Source organism: Alosa alosa, chromosome 3, assembly GCF_017589495.1.
Source record: "Alosa alosa isolate M-15738 ecotype Scorff River chromosome 3, AALO_Geno_1.1, whole genome shotgun sequence".
NCBI lineage: Eukaryota > Metazoa > Chordata > Actinopteri > Clupeiformes > Clupeidae > Alosa > Alosa alosa.
This window is the reverse complement of record NC_063191.1, coordinates 17,590,240-17,618,112: the sequence shown is the minus strand read 5'-3', so window position 1 is coordinate 17,618,112 and position 27,873 is coordinate 17,590,240. Positions and strand designations below refer to the sequence as shown.

The window sequence follows — 27,873 nt, the reverse complement described above, 5'->3', positions numbered from 1 at the left end:
TCTAAGATCTTTGCTTCAAACTGTTGTCAAGGCATAATGCACGCACACTCTGGGGTCCTGTGTCAGAAATATGAGGAAAGCCTTCCTTGAAAGTTTAACCAGCAACAGAGACCGTTGTACTCAAAACACAAGTTATAGATGTTATGATTTCGTCATTTATCAAAAACTATTACCATCCTGAAGAGGAATTACATGACAGTTAATAAAATATCTGTTTAGGCTACTCATGTAGCCTAATCAATATGATCCATCAACACAGGTGGAATCTTTCATTTATGACATCACAGTACTTATATTGGGATGTTACTTTAATCAGAGACGTTTCTCTGAACTCTGTAGTTGAGCTCCTTCAGATTCATCTCTCTGACTTTAAAGAGCTTAAACCACTGCGTCACCGGCAAACAAGATGTAATCCGGTAACAGTCTGCGCGATTGGATAAGGAAGCCCATTCTCCAATTCGATTCGATGAGCGAACCGTTCATCAAACCGTCCTGACTTCCTTGTTTGGTTGCCAAAAACAGTTGCAGATAAATCCTTGCGTGCCACAATCACTGCAAAGGCTGTCATTGCCTATTTTGTTGGGTACACACGATTACTTCGAAGCATCGAAGAAGCCGTAAGTGCCAAATCTAAATCCCACGATTCTTGTCTAAGTGAAAAAAGTAACTACAGCATCCATGATGCAAAGCTGTCATGTCAAAAGATGCAGTTGTTCCTTGCAGCTAATGAATCAGGTAAAAATTATCAATAGTTCTTTACCCTCACTAGTGAGGGGCAGTTACAGTAGCCTATCTTGTGGTTGCATCAAATCTTTTGGTCACTTTTGCAAGTAGCCTATCATTTTGATGCATTCCTGAAAGAATTGCTGATGTGGTGGGCTAGTCTTGTGTAACCTATTTAGGAAAGCACACATTTATAAGATTGTATTTCAAACATGGGTCATAAGTTACGTTGTAAATGTGGCTTTGAAAGCTTTGCTTATACAAACATACAACTATAAGGTAGGCCTATTTATAGTCACGAAGCACTTTAAAGAGCATGCTTAAAGCATGAGATGTCATGTCTCATTTCTGAAGGGAAAGGAAAGCCAGTGGATCACTATCGTAAAATGTGTATCAGTTAGTTTGGTCAACTACACATGTACTCTATACAAGTCAACTACAGAAGTACTCGAAACATGTACTGTGAGCTTTGACGCATTCACGGCTGAAATCTAGACTTAGTATGGAAGGTATTAGACCTATGAATATACTCAGTTCATGTGTGCATTGTCTGCTATGCAGAACACAAGGGACACCAGGCCATGGGTTCTGTTGCAGACTACATTCAGTCATTTTGCTGAAATGTGACACATCTATTATTAGATCAGGTCTGTTTTTACTCATAACAAACATGAGGATTCTTATTGCATATTTTTTTATTGTCATTATGAATTTTACCTCTGTAGCAATAAAATGTGTTTCAGTCATTGTATCTGTATCCATATAGGGCATTAGAAAGCATTTGCAGTGTATAGTCAAGAGGACTTTTACAGACTAGGTAGCATGGGAATAACTAATTTCATATTTGAATTGCAGTGGATCATAAATACACTTCAGAAACTCCACTTTATCTTGTGTACTCATTGTTCAATTGTATAACCTTTGTGAGAAGAATGCCACTGAGATTTAGCTTGTTCAGTAATTGGAAAATACATATAAATCAATAGAGAAACGGTAACAACAGCTATCGTTTGATCTCAAACTTAACCTACTAGCCACAGGCAAGCATCATTCATACACTTATCTCCAGGTAACAGCCATTATCCTTAATCTTTTGCAAACTTCTGTGCCCCTTTAATGACTGATAACATTTGAAGGTTAAATATAGTTGGTTGCCAGTTGGCTGTAATTGTATCAGATTTCACTGTAAGTGGGACACAATAGTCCAACTCCAATCACGGACAAAGGAATTTTTGGATTTCAGAATTTTAAGCCAATCGAATGACAAACTCATTAGCCTTTAGCTTGTATTGAGCTTTGGGTTACTTTTACACAGTGAAAAATATCTGGCAGGCTCCACACATAAAGACATGCATAGGGACATTTTTTGGGCTTTCTGTTTCAGTAGAATACAGGCGTGCACTGTCATTTTTGAGACACCTGAAACATCCCATTCCTTTAGGCAGTGTGCTATGTCTTATTTCCAATTTAAGGCTCCCTCTTTAGAAGACTAAATGTCTACTTAATATGCTTTAATGCATGCTCTTTGGAGCTGTGGAGTACTCCATCACTTTAATACACCTTTATATAACACACATTTAACTAGTTAGGCCTGGTGGAACAGCTTATCTGGCAGCTGGATGGTGCCTTGCTGGCATGATGGAGATACCTGTTCACCAGCCACAATGAGACAGTAATATGGGGACAGAGGCCTTTGCTCAATAGCGTCTGTATATCAGTCAGCGATGAATATTCATGGATCATAGTGTCATGACATGCTCTGTAATTGGCAGCAACATTAGTAATGACTGTGCCAGCGTCTTCAGGTCTTTGCATATTCATGTCATGGAGCAATATATCCTAGTTGTGCTTTTTTCTCATGAAAATGTATTCGGAAGCTGCAGGTGGCCTCGATGCCACAATCAATTGTTAAATTGTGCTCCAATGGAAAGGAGGTGAACCTGGAGCAGCCTTGTCAATCTCTATGAGGGTAAACATATTTACTAGAGGGAGGAGAAGAGGTGTTTAGGCCTTAAGTGGAGTAAAGTATTTTGTGTAATCATTTAAGAAGCTTGACATGCTTCTTTTAAATGTTTGCTGCTTTTGCAATGGAGCCCCATTCATTCAAACCAAGAAGACGTTTTACCCCTATGCTCGGTCAGCTCTTCTAAATTACTGAAAAATAGCACAATTACTTCGCCCAGTATTACAAAATGTGTTGTACTCGGAGGTCTTTTTGTTAATGTATGTTTTATACAAAGTGATAAAAAAGATAACGGTAACTTATGGTAACTTATGTAAGTTAGAATAGCATAGACTTCCACCAAGGCCAAATGCTGTGCTTTATATAGCACAATGTCAAATGAAAATCGGGACAACAGTTTTTGTATAAACCTGCTTACAGACTGACAAAGAAACAAACTGCACTGAATAACCTCCTCTGCGGGGGTAAACATGGGGTAAAACATCCTGTGTAGTATAAGGAAAGAACTGAAAATGAAGTGGTATTATAATAAATGGTTTTGTGACTTCAGGAGAAAGGAGTTTGCACAGCAAGTTGAATTTGGCACATAACAGCCCACTTCAAGTATGCAAATAAAAACAATGATGCCTTTCTTTTCCACTCAGGAGAACTGGGCCGTAGGCCTACACTATGGCTGTGCGGAAGGCAGCTAAGGTAGCTGCCCTTGGTGGGGGAACGGCCGTCGCATTGTATGCCTTCTCAGAACTGAGGGAGCAAAAACAAAAACAGGTAAGCCTCCAAAAGAATAATGCCGTAAACACCGTACTTAGAGTTCTGAAGCTGGGGGACATAATGTTAATGTGACTGAAACCACAGCTAGTGAGGGAAGTAACACAGAAGATGATGTTTTAATAGGCTGTTCTTAACTAAACTCTCGGGCCTCAAGCAGTACATGTGTCAGTGCACTGATGATGTGAACATAAGTAACAACAGACTCCAGATCCAGGCTTGTGTTTGTCGAGTTATTTAGCATAGCAACTACATCACCTGACACGACTCATTTGTTCTCTAAAGTACCTGCTGTCACATTAGTACACACACATATATACACACATTGCATTTAGATATACAGAGACAATAGACATGTTTTCTTTTGGATGTCTTTTAAAACACTTCTGTTCTCTCAATGGATGTAATGTAATTTGAACTTTATTTTAAACTGAGTCTATCCATCGTTGAAAAAACACTTATTGCATTGTCTGGGTCTCATTTGTCCCTCATGTTCCATCCAAAAGCCTCAATGGGTAAGAAATTATGTTATTCCTCAAAACAATAACACTAATTTCACTGGTCATACGTGCTCTCCTACAGTACTGTATTTGTTTAACTGTCTACATGTCTTTTAACAGCTGAGTGCTTCCCTATCTCTTGCATGGCTGCAGTATTGTTTTTGAATGCTTGTGTGGCATGCATATTCGTGATTAATCTAGCCGGACACTAGTTTGGAGTGGGGGGGGGTAAATAAATTAGCATGTGATTGATTGTTTCTTATTTCTTTGTGCTGTCAGACGCTTTTTTTCCCCACAGAAAATGCATGATTTGTGTTTTCTTAAAAATCCATCATAAACAATATGAGGACATACATAATAATGAAATGCATTTATTAATGTGCACTGTCCCCCCGAGTCATATGACAATGAAATGGATGACTGGTCTGTTTGCTCGGATGGGCTCTAGACCCGAGTGCAGGCTGCGGAACAGGTGAAAATGACCTTCCAGGATGTGCTTCCCTCCAGAGCGGACCAGCTCTCGGCCCTGCGCCACACGGACGAGTTCGACGTGCTCGTGGTCGGGGGCGGGGCCACGGGCTCAGGTTGTGCCTTAGACGCAGTCACGCGCAGTGAGTTCAAAATCCACACTCCTAACCCCAACCCCACCATCTTGCCCCGACACCCCCACTGTGTGTTTTGTCATTTCTCACGAGGCATTAGCTGAGGTGTTAGCATAAGCAGGACTTAGGAAGGCTAAATGATTAATGAATGGATGAACCAGTGTCGCATGGACTAAGAGAGGCCCTAGTCACTGTTCCGGGGTCCATTTCAACCATGTATTCACAGCAGGGAGCCAAATGCAATGCAAAGAGGTTTACAATAAGTTGCCTCCATTTGTATTTGGATGGGAAATAGAGGAAACAGCAGAGAGTGTTTTTATGATTAACTCATGCCCAGCGGATTTAAACGAGACCTAAGCACAGGATTCTGGACTTTAGATTACCGCCACAGAGCTGTGTTCACAGTGTGCTGTAGACGCCACGCGCGCATATTCGACTGGCGGACGTTAAAAAAAAAAAAAAAAAAAAAAAAATCAAATGAATCCAATTTGTTTTGCTGTTGTGGCAGGCAAGCTGCGGTTCGGAGGCGTCTTTTTATTTGGGGGGGATTGTTGCGCGGCACACTTTTGTGCTGGTCCCCCCTCGCAAGCTTTTGCGATGGATATTCGGCGCGCCGATGTTGCGTAACCTGATACTCCATTGTGATGGAGCTGCTTCCAAGCCTCCTCTCAGGAGCTCAGGCGTTTAAGTCGCTTCAGCTGGGGATCTTGGGGAGGGAGGGATAGAGGGAGGGAGGAAGGGAAGAGCAGTGGAAGTGTTGGACTTGGAGGATGTTCGCCCTCCCCCTTCTCCTCCTCCTCCTCCTTTTCCCTCTCCTCCTCCTCCAGAAAAAAAAGCCAAGAGAGACAGTGAGAGGGCAGAAGCCCAATCATGGCGTTTGAAACATGACTCTCTGGGTATGCCCAGGGTTGCTCGTGTGGTTCCCATTACTTCCTAAATCAATTATCTATGCTCATGGTTTGAGGTTCTTTTAATCTGTTTTTTTTTCCCTTTTTTTTTTTTTTTTTTCATTTATTCATTTTTACTGTCTAATGTTGGAGAACAAATGGAGAGGGAGGTGGGGGGACGGGAAGCCCCTCATCCTTCTTCCCTAATCCACATTTATTTCCCCTTTCTTCTTTTCAAATTTGGGATTTGCAGCTTCCAGCCGTCAGGGACAGAAGCTTGAAATGGTGAAAGACTGGAACTGAGAGGGAGGACTAGTCCTCAATGTTAAGAGTTCTCCGGATTTATCCACTCCACAAACAACTCCATTCCATGTTGGAAAACTCACATCAACAAAATCTGATCCTCTGAAACTATCAATTCAAAGATTTTTTCATCATCAGAATCTGACTATATAGTCTATAGATAGATCTCCTCAGCAATTCCCTTTCAGGAATAGTTTCTGGCATCCTTGACTGCAGAATATGAATTTGAAATATGATTCGAAATAAACAGTTTTTTTTTGGTAAACATTTTAGGTTTCACACCTTCCATAGCCTCTCCCATGAATATGAATGCCGCCTGGCACCCAAAGGAGATATGAATGCCCTCTCAATATCTTCTCCTTCGAGCACATTACAGAAGAGGGACGATGCATATGAAAATGATATGCAATGCATTCTAAACATTTGGGGAAAATAAGTAGCCAAATATCAGGCTGCTGTTTATCTGTTTGCCTTGGCTTCCCCACTGTCAGATCTCAAGACTGCCCTGGTAGAGAGAGACGATTTCTCATCGGGGACCAGCAGCAGAAGCACCAAGCTCATTCACGGCGGAGTCCGATATCTACAGAAAGCCATCATGAAATTAGATTATGAACAGGTAAATGCTTCATTTTTTCTCCGCGGCTGACACTTATCTGTGGAATTCCTGGTCCGTCTGGTCATATTGTTCTATTTCCCCACTCTGTTCATCATTCATTCAGGCTAGCTCTTGACATGCACACATAGACTGAGTGGAGGTGATATCTTTCTCTTTTTTTCCCCCTCTTCCCGTTCCCTGTCTCCTTCTCTTTAGTGAAGTTATTTCAAAGAATTCACCACACCACACTGGGATTGAACTGAAAAAAAAAAGAAAGAATAGAGTGCGGCTGTTATCAAGATGAAAATTAATATGGGAAATTGCATTAAAGTAATGGGTGTAGTAAAGCATTTGGGTCTCCCTTTTGTCTGTGTATTGTTAAGGAGTCACCTGGGTTCAAATCCAAATGTCATCGTTTTTCAGTTACATTTCCCAAGACCTGAGAAATCTCATTATTTTAGGCGTGTGTTGTTCTTTCCTGGGCTTATTTTCCTATCTGTTTGAACATAGCGGGGTCATGCAGGTGAGCCATGGAAGGGCCCAATTAGTGTGATTGCAGGTGGTGCAAGTGCACACTCAGCAGTTACATGGGACATTCTACCTGACTGGCAAAGACTCAAAGAGCACCCACAGAAATATCCTGGATAGATAGATAGGCACTTCTACTGCATATCTAGTCTACCTTTATTCCCATTTCAGTGAGGCTGCTTAAGTCCTTTCAAGTTGAGTCAAAGCTAGGTGACACAATCATGAGTGATACTACTTCTGTATGACATCTTTACAGAGTAGTGTTTTGAACTAGTCATGTAGTGATGTTCTGGCTTCTTTTGCAGTATATGATGGTGAAGGAGGCTCTCCATGAACGCTCCAACCTGCTGGAGGTCGCTCCTCATCTTTCTGCCCCATTACCCATAATGCTCCCTGTCTACAAGTAAGTGTTCTCAGTCTCTCATTAGACCTGAGTCCTGCTCAGTAAGAACGACAATATCTGCATACCATTTAACCTTCCTGCTGGACATTACCAGTGTGACTAATCTCGTGGTTTGAAATGGCCGGTCCATTTACTGGTCCACCTGATGGGATTGTGAGCACCAAACTAATTGTGTGCTAATGGTTAATGAAATGGTTCCTTTGTGTTTGGTTTTAATTATGATGAACTTGTGGATTTGGAGTCGGAGGGATGCCCCTCTCCAATTACCTGAACAACTGTGTGTGATGGTGATGGTGAAGTTTCATCCCAATCTGTGTCAGTCGGCCCACGTGACACCTGAGCTCTTGTGATTGAAGTGGCTCCGCAAAAGGTCACCCAATCACAGGCACAGAGGAAACCGTAATTTGATTAATTAACGGCAAAAGAACTGGGAGAACACCTGAATGGCTTCCGCCATGAGCAGATATTGCGCTCATCTGCAGCACATCTGTTGGTGCCGTAAAACTGAACAAGGTGCCCCTGTACCCCCCAGACCCCCTCCTTGAAGATGCTCAGTTATTTGGCTTCAGACCAGGGGGCACTCTGGTCCAGTCCGGTCCCACTATGGTCACTAAAACCTCTAAAACCCCTGGCCCTGCCCCAGAGGCAATAAACTTCCCGCCGATTGCTCTCGGTAGAGTGGGGGGGAGACGTGCGAGTGTGTGGTCCATCATCTCCTCGTCTCAGGCCGGCGTGAACTGAGGGGCTTGATTTGATTTGTGCCGCTTTGTATCATGAGCTTTAATTGCACATGACATTTACGATCCTCTCTGGTATTTAAAGCAGTGTACAGGTGTGGCTCATTACCGGGGCTGGGAGGAGAGGCTCCGAGTGCCGCGCTGTGCTCTCATACCCCCCGACTCATCACCCGCCACCACCCCCCCCCCACACACACACACACACACACACACACACACATACACAGGCATCAGTCTGCCCCCGTACCTCTCACCTACCTCACAGTGCCTTAGAAAGGGTTACTGCTGTCATCAGAGAGGACATAGGGAGAGAGAAGAGAGAGAGAGAGAGAGAGAGAGAGAGAGAGAGAGAGAGAGAGAGAGACTGGCCATGCACATTAGTATGTATGCTTTGTTCTATGTCTGAAATGGAATGTATCAGTGAAGCATAAAATGTTTCAGCAGATGTTTCAGACACAGTGGATTCATAACAATTTTTAAGGCTATAGTAGTTAGATTTATCAGATATGAAATGTAGCACAACAACTGAAGAAAATATACTACACTACTTTGAGCGTGAGAATGCCTGCATCTCTGTACAGATATTTTGCAAATGTAAAAATTAGCCTAATAGATTAGCCCACTACTCAGAGGTCAGTATTTACATGGACAGAGTGGCTTTAAACACTGGCCTCTGGTAAACAGCTGAAAGTTACGTCAGTGTGCACGAGAAAACAACGTTTGACCCAAAGGCGGTATCAGTTTTCTATTCTAATGTACACATTGTGTGCTGTTTCCATCCCTGTTAATTGCCTTTTTATCGGCCTTTGTTGGGTTCATCAGCATTTCCCTTTTGTCTTTTCCTGCTCAGAGCTCTAATGAAATTCCATGACATCTACCACGGCCTCCACTTTATGTGGCTTTACATGAAAAAAGCAAAACACAGGGGCCTTTGTGTGGAGTGCCTGCGATGGCACCCTTTTTTTTACCCTGGGATGAGATGACAGTTTGCGTTGTTCACGCCACCATGCCTCTGCCACTGGTGACAGTAACAGAGCCTCACCATCCATGTTACTGACCTAAAACCCCATGGCTTTGGAATCTCGTTGGAAATTGGGTATAGCAGGTTTTTCTAGTGACATCACCTTTTTAATGAGGTATTGGGAGAATATACAATGTGTACGCCTACAGTTAGGTTTTATGAAACATGTATCGCTTTCTGATGAAGTCTTCAGAATGTGCTGGAAAAGCTCAACAGTCATTAGTCCTGATAGGTTAGGTCTGACTAAAATTCAGATTTTTCAACAGAGCCCTGAAGTCTTCCTTTCTTTATCTTTAAAGGTACAGTAAGTAGTTTGACTTTCTTCCTTTATCTTTAAAGGTGAAGTGAGTAGTTTATCCTTGTCCATGTACATGTAGCATCAATATTCAATGTATTCTTGTTGACATGTAAACATCAACATGTAACTCTGAAAGCTTAAAAAAAACAAACAGCGTTTCCTGGAATTACTGTACTTCATACACACATTTCTCTATTTCAGCCCTTGTTTTATGTGCTTGTATGTCTGCATTCTAAATTGTCAACAAATGCTCAAAGTACACCTCAAACAAAGTATCAATATGCACAGATGACAGTAGAACAATTATTTAGCATCATTATTCAGATATATGTTGTTCTTGCATGTCTAGAAGCTTTTAAACTTTTACTTCATTTAGAGGCCCCTGCACTTTTAAAGTGTCCTAATAATTGATAACCAGTTGAACAGCGACTCCTCTCCCTCTTGCTAACCCTGTGATAGGTGGTGGCAGTTCCCGTACTACTGGCTGGGGATCAAGATGTACGACTTGGTGGCAGGGGCACAGTGCCTGAAGACCAGCTACGTCCTGAGCAAGGCCAGAGCTCTGGAGCTCTTCCCCATGCTGAAGAAGGACAAGCTGGTGGGGGCCATCGTCTACTACGACGGTTAGTCCACCGGTCACACGTTCACTGACACTTTCCGCTGTCAGGATTGACAAACTCAATTAGTCTCATCAGCCCTGACCATACATATGCTAATTTAAAACCTCTGCTAAAAATGTAGGGCAGCCTGTTTCATGTGTGTGTTTTTACTTTGAGTTTAACTCTGCCCAGTCTTTTTTTTTATTTTTTTATTCAGTCAGCTCTCCCTGCTCCCATACTGTTGCACCTGACTGAATGTAATTGTGTTCTGGAGCAATTAATCTTGTACATCAGATTATCACTTCACTGTGACACATTTTGTGCTTGAGAGGGAGTTCATTAGCAAACACTCATTTGAATAGTTAATGGTTGTTCAAATATTTGACTTAAACGTTGCAGGGGCTGGCAAAATACATAGCGGCATATGGTCACAAAACACATATTGTAATTTTGTTGATAAGACAGAATTTCTTGCACGCAGGTAATAATTTAACACTGAAAAAAAAGGAGACAGGAGAAGTTTAAAAAATAATATGTGTGGTATCCCTCACACTTTCGGAAGCGAAAAAAAAGTCATCCCAAGTCCTCTTCGTAATTCCATGTTTTTACACAAGCCGTGTGCTCTCAGGCCACCCAGCTGTAAACAAATTAGAAATAAGGTTTTTTTCAAACAAAAAATAGCCACAGGGCGATGTGCTCCAACCCGTCCCGGCCTCTCTCACTCTGTCTTCGGGCAATATGTGTTCTGTGTTGGCATCAGAAAAACAAAGCATATGTTCATTGTTAGCCCGGGTGTACATAGCATGTCTTGTTTACTCAAGGTCTTCTTTGTAGCCGCAAACTCCCAACTTTGTTTCTCAAGGCCATCTGTCAGACTTCATTTAGCATTTGAGGATATGTGGATTCCCATGCACTGCAAAAAGGCAACATATTCTGGGGGAACAGGGCAGCTATGTGAGCAGTGATGTGTCAACCTTACTCATTTAGCAGAAGTAAGTGGGGAAAGAGGGGGCATTAGGCCCATGGACTATTTATATGGTTTTACCTTTAATGATATCACCTTTCCTTTTTATGTTGTGGCTACAGTTTTTATATAATATTTATTCTAGGGCAGATATCTGTGTGTTTGGTAGAGGCTGCTTTTAAAATAATAAAAATAGTGATAATAATCTGGTAACTTGGCTTAATTATTACAAATACACTACGATGATTATAAAAAAAATTTTTAAATACAATTTTGTCTCTTAAGTAGCCATTTTCTCCCTGCAGTTATTCAGTTGGGGACAATCACTGCAGTGACATTTCAGAAGCTGACCCTCTGTTACTGGAGCGTGGGCTCCCACTGAGTTCATCTCCAGATTTGGCAAGCCATCACACTCATATGATTTCATTATCCAGAGACACTTTCACTCTTAGGGAAATCTTTTGATAGAAAATTCTGTCGAAAGTGAAAGATTTTTTTGTATTTATTGTGAGAGATACAGATAGTAGCACATGCATATTATATGACCACATTGTAGTTGCAATTTTTGATGGAAATCTCTTGTTTTAGCACTTTTGCCTGGACCTCTCAGCTCTTTGTGTATATTCCCTATTTCCCCTCCACTTCCTGTGTTTGCCAGAGGAGCCGTTGACTGAAGCGTCTGGGATAATGACTGCGTCTCCCGCTGTACCTGCAACAATTTAATTGAACGAGTCAGCTCAGCCAAGCATCTCTGCCTCATGACTGCGAGACATGAAATTCATTGTCATGATTGTCCCTGTCATTTTGCAACATTTTGTCCTGCCGCGGACTTCCTCGCACTCCACTGGGTTTCGTACCTCCAGGAGGCGCAGATTATAGCGGAGGTTGGGGTGGGGGCATCGCCGAACACTGGCCTCTCCTCCAGGGAGTTTTGACATTAATTTCGCTTTGCGCACTGAGCGCGTGCAAGGCTGTGTGGTAATTGTACCACGATGGCTGTTGTGGCACTTATTTGCTTTGTTGTGTAAGGATGTATGATCTATACACATATTTATTAAATGCTCTGGTAAATTCTATTCACCACCATTATGGTATGTGTTGCATATTTGTCGCAGGCTAAATTTATTGACTTTATGTATGTGCTGTTGTGAATGATCTCAGCTAGGTTTGCTTAGAGGTCTGCTAGAGCAAAGGTAGTTTTCAAGTGCATGAGCTAAAAGATTTAAAGAAATATTGTAGTTTTTTTTCTGCCAACAAAAAAAAGACTTTTCATTCTCTAATTCCTTATGGCAGCCTACATAGTCCTGTGCGTAATTCATTTTAAAGCATGGCCTTTATATTTGTGTTTTTTTTGTGTGTGTGTGTGGCTGTTTTTGTGCTGTCTTTGAGTTTTTTCTTCTTGAGAGAATCGCTTGGAGCATGTGGTAGCATTAACCAGAGCCTACCAGTTACTTAGCCTCCAGTCGTTTAAATAAAAAAAAATAAATCAGGGGTCCAGCGAGCCTCCTTCATTCCTCCGAGGTAGCAACATCCTCGGCCAACACCAAAGGGCTCCAACTTCCCTGGCAATAACAAATAGAAACAGAGTTGCCCAAGACACCAACATTAAAAGTGATTAATCATCCGGATTCCTCTCCTTTCTTTAACCACAGATTATCCAGCTATAAATCTTAAAAGATGTATATAAGTATCACTTTGTAATGAAATCCGGCTTTGTTCATTTGTCACCTTTTAAACCTTTTCATTTAAATTACAAAACTTCTGACCTTGTGACTCTGAATATAGATCTCTGGTATTTCAGTGGCAGAAAGGGATTAATCCATAAATCTTGATACAAGATCCCCACTGTTCATTAAAGGGATTCTGGCCCAGTGTCTCGGCTGTGAGGAAGAACATTCCTTGTCACAAGTGTTTCCCGTGATGTGGATGGATTGAAGAAAGAGTCTGGCAAAGACGGGTCAAATAATTATTTCCAATGATTTCTGTTCTCCTTTCCCCCCCTCTGCCATCTTTCTAGTTTGTGGATTATCATCTGAATGCTTCTCTGCAGAGGCTGTCTATCTCTCTCTCTCTCTCTCTCTCTCTCTCTCTCTCTCTCTCTCTCTCAGACAAACAGAGCTGCATTTCTGCATGTTTTAATTGTCTGTTTCAGTGTCTTACCTCTGGTGTGAGGAAATCACAGCAAAGTACAGTGTGCAGTCAGTGGGTGTGGTAGGAGCAGGTCTTCATCATTCAGGCTCTGTACTCTGCTGCGTGTGTGTGTGTGTGTGCGTGTGTGCGTGTGTGTGTGTATGTGCATGTGTGCGTGCGTATGGGTGTGTGTGTGTGTGTGTGTGTGTGTGTGTTTAGAGTGGAGACTCCCTGGCCCAGCCCTTTGCCCCACGGTGGGCCTCACCAGGCCAGAGGGGGGGAGGGGAGGTGGTGTTGTGTTGGGTGGGTGTGTGTGTGGGGGGGGGGGTGGGGTTGGGGGTAAGTGTCAGGGTTGGGGTCTAGATTTGGCACACAGGCCAAAGGGCCACTGTGGCTTTCAGTGTGCTTGGCATGCCGGCCAGAGCAGCCAAGCCGCTGATGCAAAATGACAGGGACAGATGTGACATATCGGTTCCGACACACTTCCATACCACCAGTCACTGGCTGCGGGCTGACTCACATCCTCTCCCCTGCTCCTGTCCCCTCGCTGCAGGACAACACAACGATGCTCGAATGAACCTCGCCATCGCGCTCACCGCTGCCAGGTATGGGGCTGCCATAGCCAATTACACTGAAGTGGTGCACCTCCTGAAGAGGGCAGAGCCGGACAGCGATTGTGCTGGTTCATGGGCTGCAGGGGCGGATCACAGGTAACGCGGAAACAAAAGAAAGGGGAAACAGGGTTGTGTGTGTGTGTGTGTGAGAGAGTGAGTGAGTGAGGGGGGTCCTTTTTTCTCAGGGCCAGACTCAATGTGTGTGTGTGTGTATGTATGTGTGTGGGGTGGGGTGTGTGTGTGTCTTGAAGTGCTAATCACGACGCAAGCCTGCACAAGGCGGTGGTACTTCCACAGCGCAGCTTTAATATTTTATAAGCGTTTTATGACGGTGTTGGGATCCTTCAGATCTGGTAGGGGGATGTAATGCGGAATTAGCGTTACTCCAAATGGCCTTAGTTACCTTTTAAATGTCATGCACAGGAACTGGTTTCTTCCTCTTCTTCTTCTTCTTCAGGGAGAGAGTGAAAGAGAGGGAGAGAGAGAAAGAGAGAAGGGGGGGGTAAGGAAAGGAGGGAGAGAGACAAAATGGAGAAGAGATGGGGTTCTCAAGCGTGTCATGAATAACCATGATTTTGTGATCTCAGAGCATGACTGCCCCCTGATGTCTTTTACCGTGATACTCTTTAACAGTGTGTGTGTGTAAATGTTTGTGTATGTATGTGTGTGCGTTTGTTTGTTTGTGTGTGTGTGTGTGTGTGTGTGTGTGTGTGTGTGTGTGTGTGTGTGTGTCGTTTGTTTGTGTGTGTGTGTGTGTGTGTTTGTGTGTGTGTTTGCGTGTGTGTGTACATGAGAGAAATAGAGTTATTGATAATACCCATACTCTCACAACTGGCAATCTTCAGATTCTCCCTCTCCATCATTCTGTACATTGTACATTGTGAGTCCTCTCAGCTAGAAAATCAGACCAACACAATTCTATTTCCCACAGTCTCCCCACCCCCCCCTTCACTAGTCTCACTGAATCCTTTCCGTGAGAGTCACAGTGTGAGCACTTGTCAACACAGATCATTTATCAGTATTGTGGCGGCTATGCTAAGCTACGAGCCACGTTAGGAAGGAGGGGTATCCAAGGCCAAGCGGGTATTGTGTGAAGGCAGCGAGTGGCTCGTGCACTCTCTAAAGGGGTTCCTACCCACTCCGCCTGTCTGCCCTGCACTTTGACACCAGAAGGCGAGAGGGAAATTAGGTATGTCTGTTTCCTATTAATTACCGCCCCTCACCAGTCTCCCATGGACACAAGTGAGGCACTCTATTACGCCAGGGCTGTTAGCTGATAAATTAATAATCCGCCTTGTCAAGCGGCCGCAGGAAACGAATGGGGCGCCCCGTGATTGATGCTGTTTTCTTTCATAGGGCAGGAATTTGATGTCCGAGCCAAATGTGTTATCAATGCCACGGGACCTTTCACGGACTCGCTGCGCAAAATGGATGATCAGAAGATCCCCAACATCTGTCAGCCCAGTGCTGGGGTGCACATCGTCATCCCGGGCTATTACAGGTGAGCAGCGCCACCCAACCCCACCCCACCAACCCCTCAGACCCCCATCTCCGGCCCTCGCCCCACCCCCCACCCCCCCCCAGCCCCCATCCCCACTGCCGTATGTCTCTGTCTTGCCCCTGTGGCTTCGCAGTGATCCCCCCCCTGCCTCCCCATCCATGCTCCAGGACCCACACCCAGGCGCGGGAACAGGAAAATCTGCACTGGCTGTTTGCGTTTGATGCATCTGCCCACGAGTGTTGGCTGCAGATCATTTTGATAAATCTGCCCCGATGTAGGTGCCTATTACTTTGCTAAAGGAGCATCATGTTTTCGCTCGTCTTCGTACCGCACCGCGCAATTTGTCAAACGTGTAATGGGCCCTCCGGGCTCCTCTCAAGGGCTCCGCGCTCCGAGGCTGAGGATGAGGGGCTGTTCAGCGGTCCCACAGTCCCACACAGACGCATGTGCAAATGGACCTTGTGATTAGATTGGTCTGTAGTGCTCTGTCCTCTTGTGTCCACAGAGCTTGTTGATGCATGTTATTTTGGTTCCCAGGAGACGAAGGGCTGTTCTCCTCATCACCACCACCACCACCACCACCCTCCACCCCACACCCAATTCTTCCTGTTTTAAATGTGGTTGGTGTGTTGGTGTGTATGTGTGTACATGCACATGGGAATGTGTATTTGAACACGTGTTTGTGTGTGAAGCAGGTTCGGCTGCAGAATTGAAAGCAGCAGAATTAATCTGGTGGAAACAACGTTGACAGGAGCCTGATTATAGGGAGTTCCCTACTCGGCATAAACCCCCCCCTCCAACTGACCAAAGGTTAATGCAGTCTTCTTGTTTGCCTCCTACACCTCCTCATCCCCTATACCCCATTCCCCCCCCAACCCTGCAACCCTGTTTTCCCCAATCTCCAGCCCGGACAACATGGGCCTTCTGGACCCTGCCACTAGTGATGGCCGAGTCATCTTCTTCCTGCCCTGGGAAAAGATGACCATTGCTGGGACCACGGACACACCCAGCGACATCACCCCCCACCCCATCCCCTCTGAGGACGACATCAACTTCATCCTCAAAGAGGTGCGCAACTACCTCAGCTCCGACGTAGAAGGTAAGATCCACATTTTCAATTATTTTGTTCTTTAAACTTTTTAAAAAAACTGTAAACTTTTTAACATTTTATTTCACCTACACTGCAAGGACTCACCCCAATAATCTATATTTGTAATAATCAGCCTGGTGCTTTCACACATTTTACCCCTTTCTGCGATTTACAAATTGCTATGAGTGCAGGCGTCTGACACAAATAAATGAGTTAATCCGGCGGTGGCTCTGGCTGTCGCTGGAGATATTACTTCATCAGGAGGCCGCCGAGAGCAGACAGATACAAATCCCTGCTTTAATTATGAATGGGCGCCGCAGTCAAGCGCTGGCACAACTCTGATTCTTCCTGATGGCAACTTTATGAGCCCCTCTCATTCAGGCACTGTTCACTTTTACTTTGATATTATTCATGTTTGCCTACACACACACACACACACACACACACACACACACACACACACACACACACAACACACACACTCACTCACTCACTCACTCACTCACTCACACTCTCTCTCACACACACACACACACACACACACACACACACACACACACACACACACACACACACCCTTTCAAAACACTTGAGAATGAATAGATTTACCCATACCTCCCACCCCTCCCAGCACTGTCCAGGCTCTCTACTTGCAACACATTGAGTAGGGAGAAGGTGGGAAAGAAACGAAGGAAAGAGTGAACAAAATGGCGCGGCCACATTAAACTATATAGTTTTCGATTAGTAATTTTTATGAGGCCATCCCGGTGCATTTTTTCATATTTGTCCAGCTGAGACCTCTCGCGCTCCTGCGCTAACGGACGACATTGCCGGGCGCCCGTAGGGACTTTATTAAATGAACGAGCGGCGAGTGTCCTGACAGAACACGGCTCGTTTTTATTGATTCCAGACAAGGCTTCTAATTGTTTTTAGTGGCCGCACTGTTTCCTGGATTATTTGATTGATTAGGCCCTTTGAAGCATCAGGCCTGGGTGTCACCACTACTCCAGAGCAATGCACACACATACACACACATATGCACACGCGCGTGTGTGTGTGTATGTGTGTGTCTGCAGAGACGTGAGGTGGTAGAGAGATATATATAGAGAGAGAGACGGTCATTAATATATGTGTGTGTGTGTGTGTGTGTGTGTGTGTGTGTGTGTGTGTGCATATGTGTGTGTATGTGTGTGCATTGCTCTGGAGTAGTGGTGACTCACTATATAGCCCATATTATGCACACACACACACACACACACACACACACACACATAGCCCAGAGATATATTAATGACCGTCTCTCTCTCTCTATATCTCTCTACCACCTCACGTCTCTGCAGAGACCATGAGCTATCTGGCTCTTATCCAGCCACCCTACACTATTATTGCTATGCATACTTATTCATCCAGTCTGGGGGAAAAACAACCAAATGGGAAAATCATTTTTAAAATGTCCCAGTGCCAGCCCGCCTCCCATTGTCCCAGTTGTACCTCCTATTGTGTGTGAGTGAGAGGCGGCGTTGAGCGTTGAGAGAGAGCTGATCTGGGGTCAGCTGATGAGGCCGTGTCAGCTGAGTTGAGTGGGGGGTTGGGGGAGTTCAGGCAGCAGATTGGCTCCAGGAAGGGAAAGGGGCTGCAGACAGCGGAGTGACACGAGGCGTATGTCAGGGTGAGACCCTGGTAAAGTCCTGTGGTCACACGAGGAGCAGAGGGGACCGCCGCCGCCTCTGGCTGGGAGGGATGGAGGGATGGAGGGGGAGGGGGGTAAAAGGAGAGGGGGAGGAAAAGGAGAGGGGGAAAAGTAGAAGTGTGAAAGTGAGTGAGCGACTGGCCGAGAGGAAAGCGGGAGAGGGGAGGTGGACTGTCTCTCTCTGCTGGTCGCTCCGTCCTTGCCTGTGGAAGTGCTGACTGGGAGTGCTCACTGTGGACGAGCCTGTCTGTCTGGGGGGGCATTTGTCACATTTTGCGCTGTTGACACCTACCACTCACTGTGGCCTGGAGTGGACAGTTCTTTCTAGCCACTGTAGTCTCCATGACACACACACACACACACACACACACACACACATACACACACACACACAGAAAAAAAGAGACTGGCCTGAGGACTGGCTTTTCATTGTTCTCTACAGCCTGTGTGTGTGTGTGTGTGTGTGTGTATGTGTGTGTGTGTGTGTGTGTGTGTGTGAAGACTTGTATGGGAGGCTCTCTCTTTCACAACGCCTATCAGCATCCCGGCTCCATTCATTCTCCGCACATGAGTCACCCAGGGCAGGCACTCTGGCACTCTGAGGCCGGATTGTGCTGGAAAGGCCAAAAAGTGGCCGGGGCGCTCAGGGGGGTTGGCCTGTGTGTCATACAGTGTGTGCCCACAGTCTAACGTGCATAGTCTGGGAGAGCTCACTCAGGGCTGTGGGTGATGGAAGATTTTCATTTCACTCAGTCAGTGCCCAACCCTCAATAAACAGTTTGATCTGTTTTGAGTGTGACAGATTTGTTTGTTTGTGTTGTGTGTGTGTGTGTGTGTGTGTGTGTGTTTTTTTTTTATCCTGACACATTGAAAAGTTACCAACAACTTTTGTTTTTACTCTCTGAAGACAGGTTTTGTGGTGTTTGGGGAAAAGCTGCCTGTATGATTGTCAAGGAGGTTTTAATGCATAATATTATAGTGCAAAAGGTTATAATGGCTGAAGTTACGATCCTGCCTTTTACACAGCCTGGTGTCCATTGTGCATCTGCAAGTCGTTTACAGCCAGAGTGAGCCTTCACATTTCAGAGCTCCTCGGCTGTCATAAATGTTTAAAAACTGCCCTTTGATAACGAGTTTGTCATTGTTTTATTCAGAAATATCAACCAGCCCATTACTGTGGCAGGTATATATTTTTTTCAATCAATACACAACAGCGCATTAATGTTTAATTTTTTATATGTCACTGGGATATAAGGAGTTGATATTGTGGTGGAGTTGGTGGTTAGAGGAGTAATGGCTGTGTGTGTGTGTGTGTGTGTGTTTCTGTGTGTGTGTGTGTGTGTGTGTGTGTGTGTGTGTGTGTGTGTGTGACAGTGGCTCATTTAGTTTGTGATGTGTGGAGTGTGTGTGTGTGTGTGTGTTATTTAAGCCTTTCATGGTTGGCGTCGGCGGTGGTGGCAGCGATGGGTGTGTGAGATAGAGCGCTGTGCGGCGTATCTGTGTGTGGTAATTCCTGTGGCTGTCCATCACTCTCATAAAGGCCCGAGTGACTGGCTGCTTGCTTGGCTGTCGGACGCGTCACTCTGATGTGTTTATCTGCTTCTTGTCTTTCTCCCCCATCCCCTTTTCCCCTCATCCCCTCAACCACACACACACACACACACACACACACACACACACACACACACACACATGTATCCCAGTGAGGAGAGGAGATGTTTTGGCTGCCTGGAGCGGAATCCGCCCCCTGGTCACCGACCCCAGCTCTAAGGACACCCAATCAATCTGCCGCAACCACGTGGTCAGCATCAGCCAGACTGGACTGGTCACCATAGCAGGTTGGACTTTTGGCTTGAGCCTCAGCATAGGGCTTTATGTTACTATAAACCACATTACCATCAGTAAATATTGACTAAACAATACTGAATAATGTACAGTATACACATTTAGACAGACATTTTATAGCAAGTGATTTCCTCATCTCTCATTCTTTTTTACAGTCACTCACTATAGTCTCTCAAAGTGACATTTTTCAGGATAAACACGTAATAAAAGTCTGACATATGAACTCTCAATAAATGATGAAAATGTTTCATTTGACTAAACCTAACCTGACACGTGAAATTGTTTCTGCCCTAGGTGGGAAATGGACGACGTATCGCTCCATGGCAGAGGAGACCATGGACGCTGTAGTGAAGAGCCATGGCCTGAAAGCTGGACCCTGTCGGACGGTTTCACTGATGCTGGAGGGCGCCAAGGACTGGACCCCAACCATGTACATCCGCCTGGTGCAGGACTACGGCCTGGAGGTGGAGGTGTGCTGATTGTAAATTATATATATGACATATATACAGTATAGACCCTTTCAAGAGAGTTCCATTATCAGCATCATAGTTGGCCCCACAAGGCTTCCGTTTTAACATTCCATATGTTATCTTAATGCAGAGGAAGTAGATTGGGAACCAAATATAACGTTCAAGCATTGTTTTTGTTTTTATTGTTGAAAGGGTCTATATAAATATATATATGTGATATGTGATCCTACACACACATGTATATATATATATATATATATGAGATATCTCATTTATGTCCTGAAGTCCATATCACCAAACTGTGTTATGTATGTTGTGTGTTATATACAAACTGTATATATATTTACACTACCAGTCAAAAGCTTGGAGACACTTCAAAATTTCCATTCCACTCCATTATAGACAGAATACAAGCTGAGATCATTTGCATTGTTTTTTTACATTGTTTTCAGATTACATTATTTGCTTACATAATTGCAAAAGGGTTCTCCAATGTTTTCTCAGTTAGCCTTTTAAAATTATATCAGATTAGTAAACAGAATGTGCCTTTGCAACATTGGATGAATGGTTGATGATAATGGGCAATGTAGATATTGCATTAAAGATCAGCCATTTCTTTCTACAACAGTCAAGAACCCTTTTGCAATTATGTAAGCACATAATGTAAACTGAAAACTGCTGCCCTGATTAAAAAAAACAATGCAAATGATCTCAGCTGGTATTCTGTTTATAATGTAGTGGAATGGAAATTTCTAAGTGTCTCCAAACTTTTGGCTGGTAGTGATATGTAATGTAAATGTAAATGTAAATGTAATGTAATGTAATGTAATATGTGATCCTATATATATAATTTATGTCCTGAAGTCCATATCACCAAACTGTGTTCTGTCTGTCCCCCAATTACATGTTACTGTTACATGTTACTGTTACATGTTATTTTACGTTATTTTCGACCAGGAGCTGAGCTGTGTATGAAATGTCCATTCATGGAAGCTTAATGAAATCAGTCCATAAATATAATTAATTAGTATAGACTGGCCATTACTGACCATTTGCTGTTTTAATCCTGTCAAATGAGATGAGTTGTGGATGCCAGACTCATCAGCCATATTTGTATGTAAATAACCTTTCTGTTGCCAGGCCATGCGTCTCAGGGGGTCTTTCTTTAACTGCACGTTCTGGCTAATTATCGCATGCAAACCAGCAGCAGCTTAACTCGCGGCCTGTGCCTGCACCCGCACCGGAGCATCATCCAGCAGAATAAGTGGTCTCTAAAGGTGACGGCTCTGAAGACATGTAGACATCAGTCCCTGAGCACCCAAATGATGATCCGCCTGCAACAGCCCGCCGACTGAATTAAACATCAGTTAGGAAGCACAGTGGATCAGCTCCGCAGACAGTTGCCTTCACTGTGTCACCTTGCTCCACGCACGCACACACAAGCACGCACACACACACACACACACACAAGCGTGCGCACACACACACACACACACACACACACACACACACACACACACACACACACACACATACACAACAAACAACACCTTCAAATCTCCAGGATAGTGTGGGTAATGTTAGACTTCAAATGAACTGTACAATGACCTGGAAATGACAAGCAGGAGAGAGTTGGCTCCCTCTGTGACTTTGTGTGAAAAGAGTTTTAACCCTTCGTTAGGGGAAGAGGAGAGCATTATCTATGATCCTGATGTTTTCGGAATGTTTAAAAAGGTCAATATGCTGATAATTTTGACAGTGCTTGACCTTTTGTGGAAAAAAGTAACAAAACCATTTGAATTGAAATAACTTCTTCTTTGTTTAGTTCGCGCACATAATGGATCACAGTCAGACCACGCAGTCATCCAGCCCGCCACACCACAGCCCCCCGTCTCCACTTCAGCATCTCCCTATGAGTGACTGGACTGTTAAAACTCCTTATCGATCTAATATCAAAAGCTGCTATTTAAATGCAGTGTATTATCCTAGGAGGCTTGGCCTGGCCAGATTGTGTGTGGATGTCTGCCTGTGTGTGTGTGTGTGTGTGTGTGTGTGTGTGTGTGTGTGTGTGTGTGTGTGTGTGTGTTTGTGTGTCTATGAGAGATGTGAGAGATGAAGCTCAAGACTTTGCCCCCTCCCCCCCAACAGGTTGCCCAGCACCTGGCCTCGGCGTACGGTGGACGGGCGTTCGAGGTGGCCAAGATGGCGCACGTCACTGGCAGGCGGTGGCCCATCGTGGGCAAGCGTCTGGTGTCTGAGTTCCCCTACATCGAGAGCGAGGTGGGTGACATTTTATTGCGTAATGCGGCGCGCTCCTATCGATCCCAGTCTAAAGAACAGCCGGCTCCTGAGAGAGCCCTTGCACTGTGTGCCGTGCCCTTTGTTAGCCTGCGAGGACCCCTTGTGTGTCCGCTGCTGCCGGGGGAAGGGTCGAGGAGGGCTTGAGGTGGGCTGGGATTGGGCTAGAGGGCTGGGATCAGTATGCAGCCTGTGGCACCCCTCCCCGGTTTGCCGGAGCAGAGGGGGAGATTGGGTAATTGCCACCGATTGATTTGTGCCCAGGTTCAATACGCGATCAAAGAGTACGCCTGCACGGCTATTGACGTGATCGCGCGCCGCACGCGCCTGGGCTTCCTCAACGTGCAGGCGGCGGACGAAGCCTTGCCCCGCATCGTGGACATCATGGGGAAGGAGCTCGACTGGAGCAAGCAAAGGAAAATGGTAAGAATGCGGAAAAAAAAACATTCTTACCATGTATACTTACAAGCACATTTTCACGATCAGTGTAAACACTTCACATTATCCATATATCTCTCTATGTCCCACAAAATATGTTATTATTACTTAACAGCACCTAGACAAGGACCACACACACAAGGACATTCTGTAATATGTTCCAATTGGGATGTCGAAGAAAGCAAAGAAATCATAATCTTAACGGAAATAACATTTATTTGAAATACTGGCCCAGTTTTCTTCAAACATAAGTTCAGAAATGACTCGGTTGAAAGAATACAGATACGCATCAAACCAAGTAACAGCCTACCAAGAAAAAATTGAACATAAAAAAAATTGAACATAACTGATATAGTTGTAAAACCCCTACAGTTTTTCGTCAAACTGTTTTGGTCCACTCCAACACAAATAAATGTGCTATAAAAAGTACAGTCTACATGATGTGCAACTTACTTAACCAGTCTTACTTGAATTATGTTAACTCAAAGAACAACTGATGTAGATTAAACAAAAAAAATATTTCAAGAAGGTGTCATTTTAAGGCCTCATGAAACAAAGCCCTCATTGTTAAACTTTTCATCTACTGTACACACATAAATAAATATATATTACGTTCATTTATATAAAGTTTCAGCCAGACACAGTTAACCAATTTGGACCCATAAATAGAACAAAAGTTCTCTTCTAGCAGTTAAGGCTTTGGGGTGTAATGGGTGAATATATGAGACACTTCGGACCACATGCAGCTCCAGTTGTGCTGTTGGTGATCATGTGTGGATGTGGAAGTGAAAGTCTCCCTGTTGGAGAACTATTTCTCTCTACTAAGTGGCTGCACTTCTCCCCCACAGTTCCCAATTTTCCCGCTACTCTGCTCTAAATGCCTCGGCTCTGCGAACAAGTGAAAAGCCTTTTCCACAAGGCCGCGACTGCCTCTAGCTGGAAACCCCTCTCTCCGCTGTTTTTATTCCTTCCTAAGGCAGGTCCGTAAAAAAAAAACAAGCCAGAGCATCATCTCTGCCTCATCTCCCACAGGATGAGCTGGCCGCAGCCAAGCGCTTCCTGCGCTTTGAGATGGGCTACAAGACGCGCTCGGAGCAGCTGACTAACACAGAGATCACACTCACCCCCGCCGAGGTGGACAGGTAGGTGCGGTGGAGACGAACTTACCAGCAATTACACTCACACTATCTACTATTCTCTCTCTCTCTCTCCCTCTCTCTCTCCCCCTCTCCCCCTCCTCTCTCTCTCTCCCTCTCTCTCTTTCTCTCTCTTTCTCTTCCTGTCTCTCTCTCCTGTCACTTTTTTTCTCTCTCTTTCTTTCTCAATCTCCTCTCCTCTTGTTGTTTTTTGTTGCCAGCTCTTGTTGTTGATCTCCTTTTCTTTTCCTCTCCTTGTCACTTTTCTCTCTGCAGGTACAAGAAGCGCTTCCACAAATTTGACAAAGAGAATAAGGGCTTCATCACCACGGTGGATGTTCAGCGAGTACTGCAGGTTAAAAAGACTCCTTTGTTCTTCCCATCTGCTGTGTGTGTGTGTGTGTGTGTGTGTGTGTGTGTGTGTGTGTGTGTGTGTGTGTGTGTGTGTGTGTGTCAGGGCCGGAGTGGGGCCACTTTTCAGCCCGTGAGTTTCAGGCTCAAGACCGACTTTTTCCATGGTGGTGGAAATTGGATAAATAAAGCAACAGTTCCTGGCCTCTTTCTACCATCCATCCTCCCTGACGCTTATCTCTATTCGCTACGGTATGGCTGGTCGGGCTATGGTATCTGAGAAAACTTTTTGGGAAAAGACGGGCTATATGTACCCAACCAACTCTTCTTGGGAGGGGAGAACTCCCTCACATGGTAGGCTACAACCCATGCAGTGGCTGCAATGTTAGGCATAGAATGTGGAATGTGTGTAGCCTTCTTTAAGAGAAGATCTAAGACTAACGTGGCAAATGTCAATATTTTTCCCTCGACCGGCCCAAAAGTGAAGCGGCCCACCGGGAATTCTCCTGAATCTCCCGATTACCCACTCCGGGCCTGGTGTGTGTGTGTGTGTGTGTGTGTGTGTGTGTGTGTGTGTGTGTGTGTGTGTGTGTGTGTGTGTGTGTGTGTGTGTGTGTGTGTGATGAGTGATAGTGGGTGGGTGTTTGGGTATCTTTGATAGACCCAGAGCGGCATCGGGTTTCTCTCTTTCTCTCTCTCTCTCTCTCTCACTCTCTCTCTCCTGCTCCACTCCAGTATATGCACCAGGCTCACTGTTCCAGGTGCTCTTTTTTTAGCTGTGTAACCATGGCATTGAGCTGCTCAAGCCTGTTAATATTCCCTCTCTTTCTGTCTCCTTGTCTCTCAGCATGAATTAGTTTTCATAATTTAGAGAGGATTTAATTATATATTGAAGTATACCTTATTGTAATTTCAATAGATACAAGATTTCTCCTCATTGTTAAGATGATCTCAATATAGACAGCAGGTTTCTGCTGAAAATTAGTTGTAGGCCTAAATAATTATTTGGCTAAACAGATTTTTGGCGATCATTGGCTAAAGTGCAACTCATCAATGTTCTGAACATATTTGTGATCTCACCTTAATGGAAATGGTATTTGATTATATGAATAATTATTATTAAACCTAATTTTTCTATAGAGTATTAGTGTACAGATAGATGAAAACACTCTTCATGACATTCTCAATGAAGTGGACCTCAACAGGAATGGACAAGTGGAGCTCAGTGAATTTTTGCAGGTTGGTATGTTTGTGTAGCATTAATGTTTAGTGTGGTGTCAGTGCTGTGTTTGTGTGGTGTCAGTGCTGCGTTTGTGTGGTGTCAGTGCTGTGTTTGTGTGGTGTCAGTGCTGTGTTTGTGTGGTGTCAGTGCTGCGTGTGTGTGGTGTCAGTGCTGTGTTTGTCCACACCTCCCTTAGTACAGGCCCATCAGGAGACACAGTATAATTGCCATCCCTGTCACACAACGTCTTTTGGACCAAGCTCTCCAAATCTATGATGCTATCAGGAGCTTTTGTTCTGGGCTAGCTTCAATCTAACAACAGGGAGGTGTGTGTGTGTGTGTTTACTCTGACACTGACAGTCTTCTCCTGCTCGGTGACAATGATGAATGCTGAACATGAGACACATTAATGCAGGGGATTCTGGTCAATGTCATGCCTTTCTTCACTGTGTCAAGTTAAACAAACAAGATCAAGGCGAAAGGGAAATGGTAATTGTCCCTTTGGAGATAAGACCCATTCTAAGTGCGTTAAGGACGGGGACTCCTTTCGGATAACCCTGGACACTACTCCAACTCTCACACCCACCCCCCATTGCCACCCCGACATTAACGGCCCGACCACCTATACAATTTCACGTATCGACCACCTAGAAACATTAGTGACCAGTGGTCTGATGTCATCCATATACAGTAGGCATCTTAAAGAGGCTTTTTTTTTTTAGTTCTCTTCACATGCATGTTTCTCCTACCTTTGCTGTTAAGTGCCATGGCGGTGCTGCAAAGCCATGCGAGCGGTGTCAGAAGTGTGAAGGCTTAATGGCAGGCCTATAGTGGTGTCCTATAGTGTCCCTGGCCGCCAGTCCGACTCTAATTAGAGGAGAATTGGGTCTCATAATAATCAGGAGGAGGGAGGAACCCATACGTGTGAACACACACTAGCCATCAACACCGTGTGTCTATACCTGGGAGGTGACGTGGAGGGAGGAAGTAGCCGCTGTAAATTTGGGTCACTTGTGTTGGTCTGAAATGAATAATGAAGGTAATCAGAGGTGTTTTTTGGGAGGGTGGAAGTGTATGATTATGGATGGAGTGGTGTGTGTGTGTGTGTGTGTGTGTGTGTGTGTGTGTGTGTGTGTGTGTTGTGTAAGAGTTGAGTGTAGTCATCGTCATGGAGGACATGAGCTGACTAAGAACCAGCTCGCTCCAAAAACAGGACATGGTCCAGCATAATGACACGCACACACACACACAGACATAGGCACTGACACACATACGCCCATGGACATAAGATTATCATACGCAAACTGCCCTCTGTCTCATTCACACACACACACACACACACACACACACCTACATACGTATGCGAACACGCTGGAACACTCACTGAAACATAAAAAACCAAGACCAAAACTCAATTAACAGAAAATAAGTTCTTACCGTGTTCCCACACATAATTGACATATGTTTGCTCTTCTATGAACTTACCTGTTCTAATTAGTAGGTGTATGATGATGTCTGCAAATTAGTGATGCGCTGGCTGTCTGTTCCTCAGCTCATGAGCGCGGTGAGGAAGGGCCAGGTCTCAGACAACCGTCTGGCCATGCTGATGAAGACGGCCGAAGAGAGCCTCAACCAGAGGGAACCCGTGTCTGTGGACCGCAGTGGGGGAGGGGTGTGAGCTACCACACACACACACGTCACCCATAGATCACCAACCCCTGCCTCAGACCTTGTCACAGGGCCCGTTGCACGGATGAGGAAAGAGAAGCTGCTGTTACGGACAAAATGTTTTTAAAACATCTCTTCATCAGATAATTGTGACACAGGATTGTCTATTCATTTGTGGGAATATTGGTTTATTTATTTATTTATTTATTTATTTATTTATGAGAGTGCATTTATTTCAATATATCTGAATGTAAGATTATTTTATTGATTTGTTTGTATTTTTCCATTTTGCTATATTCCCTTGTGAATGTTTGTTTTTGTTGTTGTTGTCTTTTAATTTGTTTTAATTTATTTTTTATGCCATCACTGTGGAACTGCCAACAAGCATATATGAATGCATCATATGAACTGTAGTTCGACGCATACTGAATGCAATGCAGGGCATATCAATCAACTAAGTTTATTTTTTTACTTGTCTACTGTTCCACTGTGCCATTTTACATATTTATATATTTATTACAGCAGAGCT

At 44.4% G+C, this 27,873-nt stretch overlaps 1 protein-coding gene across 1 annotated transcript; it reads left to right on the top strand.

The window, feature by feature from the left end:
* The first annotated feature begins 332 nt into the window (after positions 1-332).
* On the top strand, positions 333-27,550 carry LOC125292582 (glycerol-3-phosphate dehydrogenase, mitochondrial-like). Its single transcript, XM_048239960.1, is given in 18 exon segments — positions 333-617; positions 3,331-3,454; positions 3,961-3,969; positions 4,403-4,565; positions 6,238-6,362; positions 7,175-7,272; positions 9,788-9,951; positions 13,575-13,691; positions 14,938-15,136; positions 16,042-16,235; positions 19,620-19,754; positions 20,056-20,231; positions 22,380-22,511; positions 22,794-22,952; positions 24,000-24,109; positions 24,380-24,458; positions 25,595-25,693; positions 27,229-27,550. Coding segments are annotated over 17 exon segments (2,184 nt in total). The 5' UTR covers positions 333-617; positions 3,331-3,355; the 3' UTR covers positions 27,355-27,550.
* Positions 27,551-27,873: the final 323 nt, after the last annotated feature.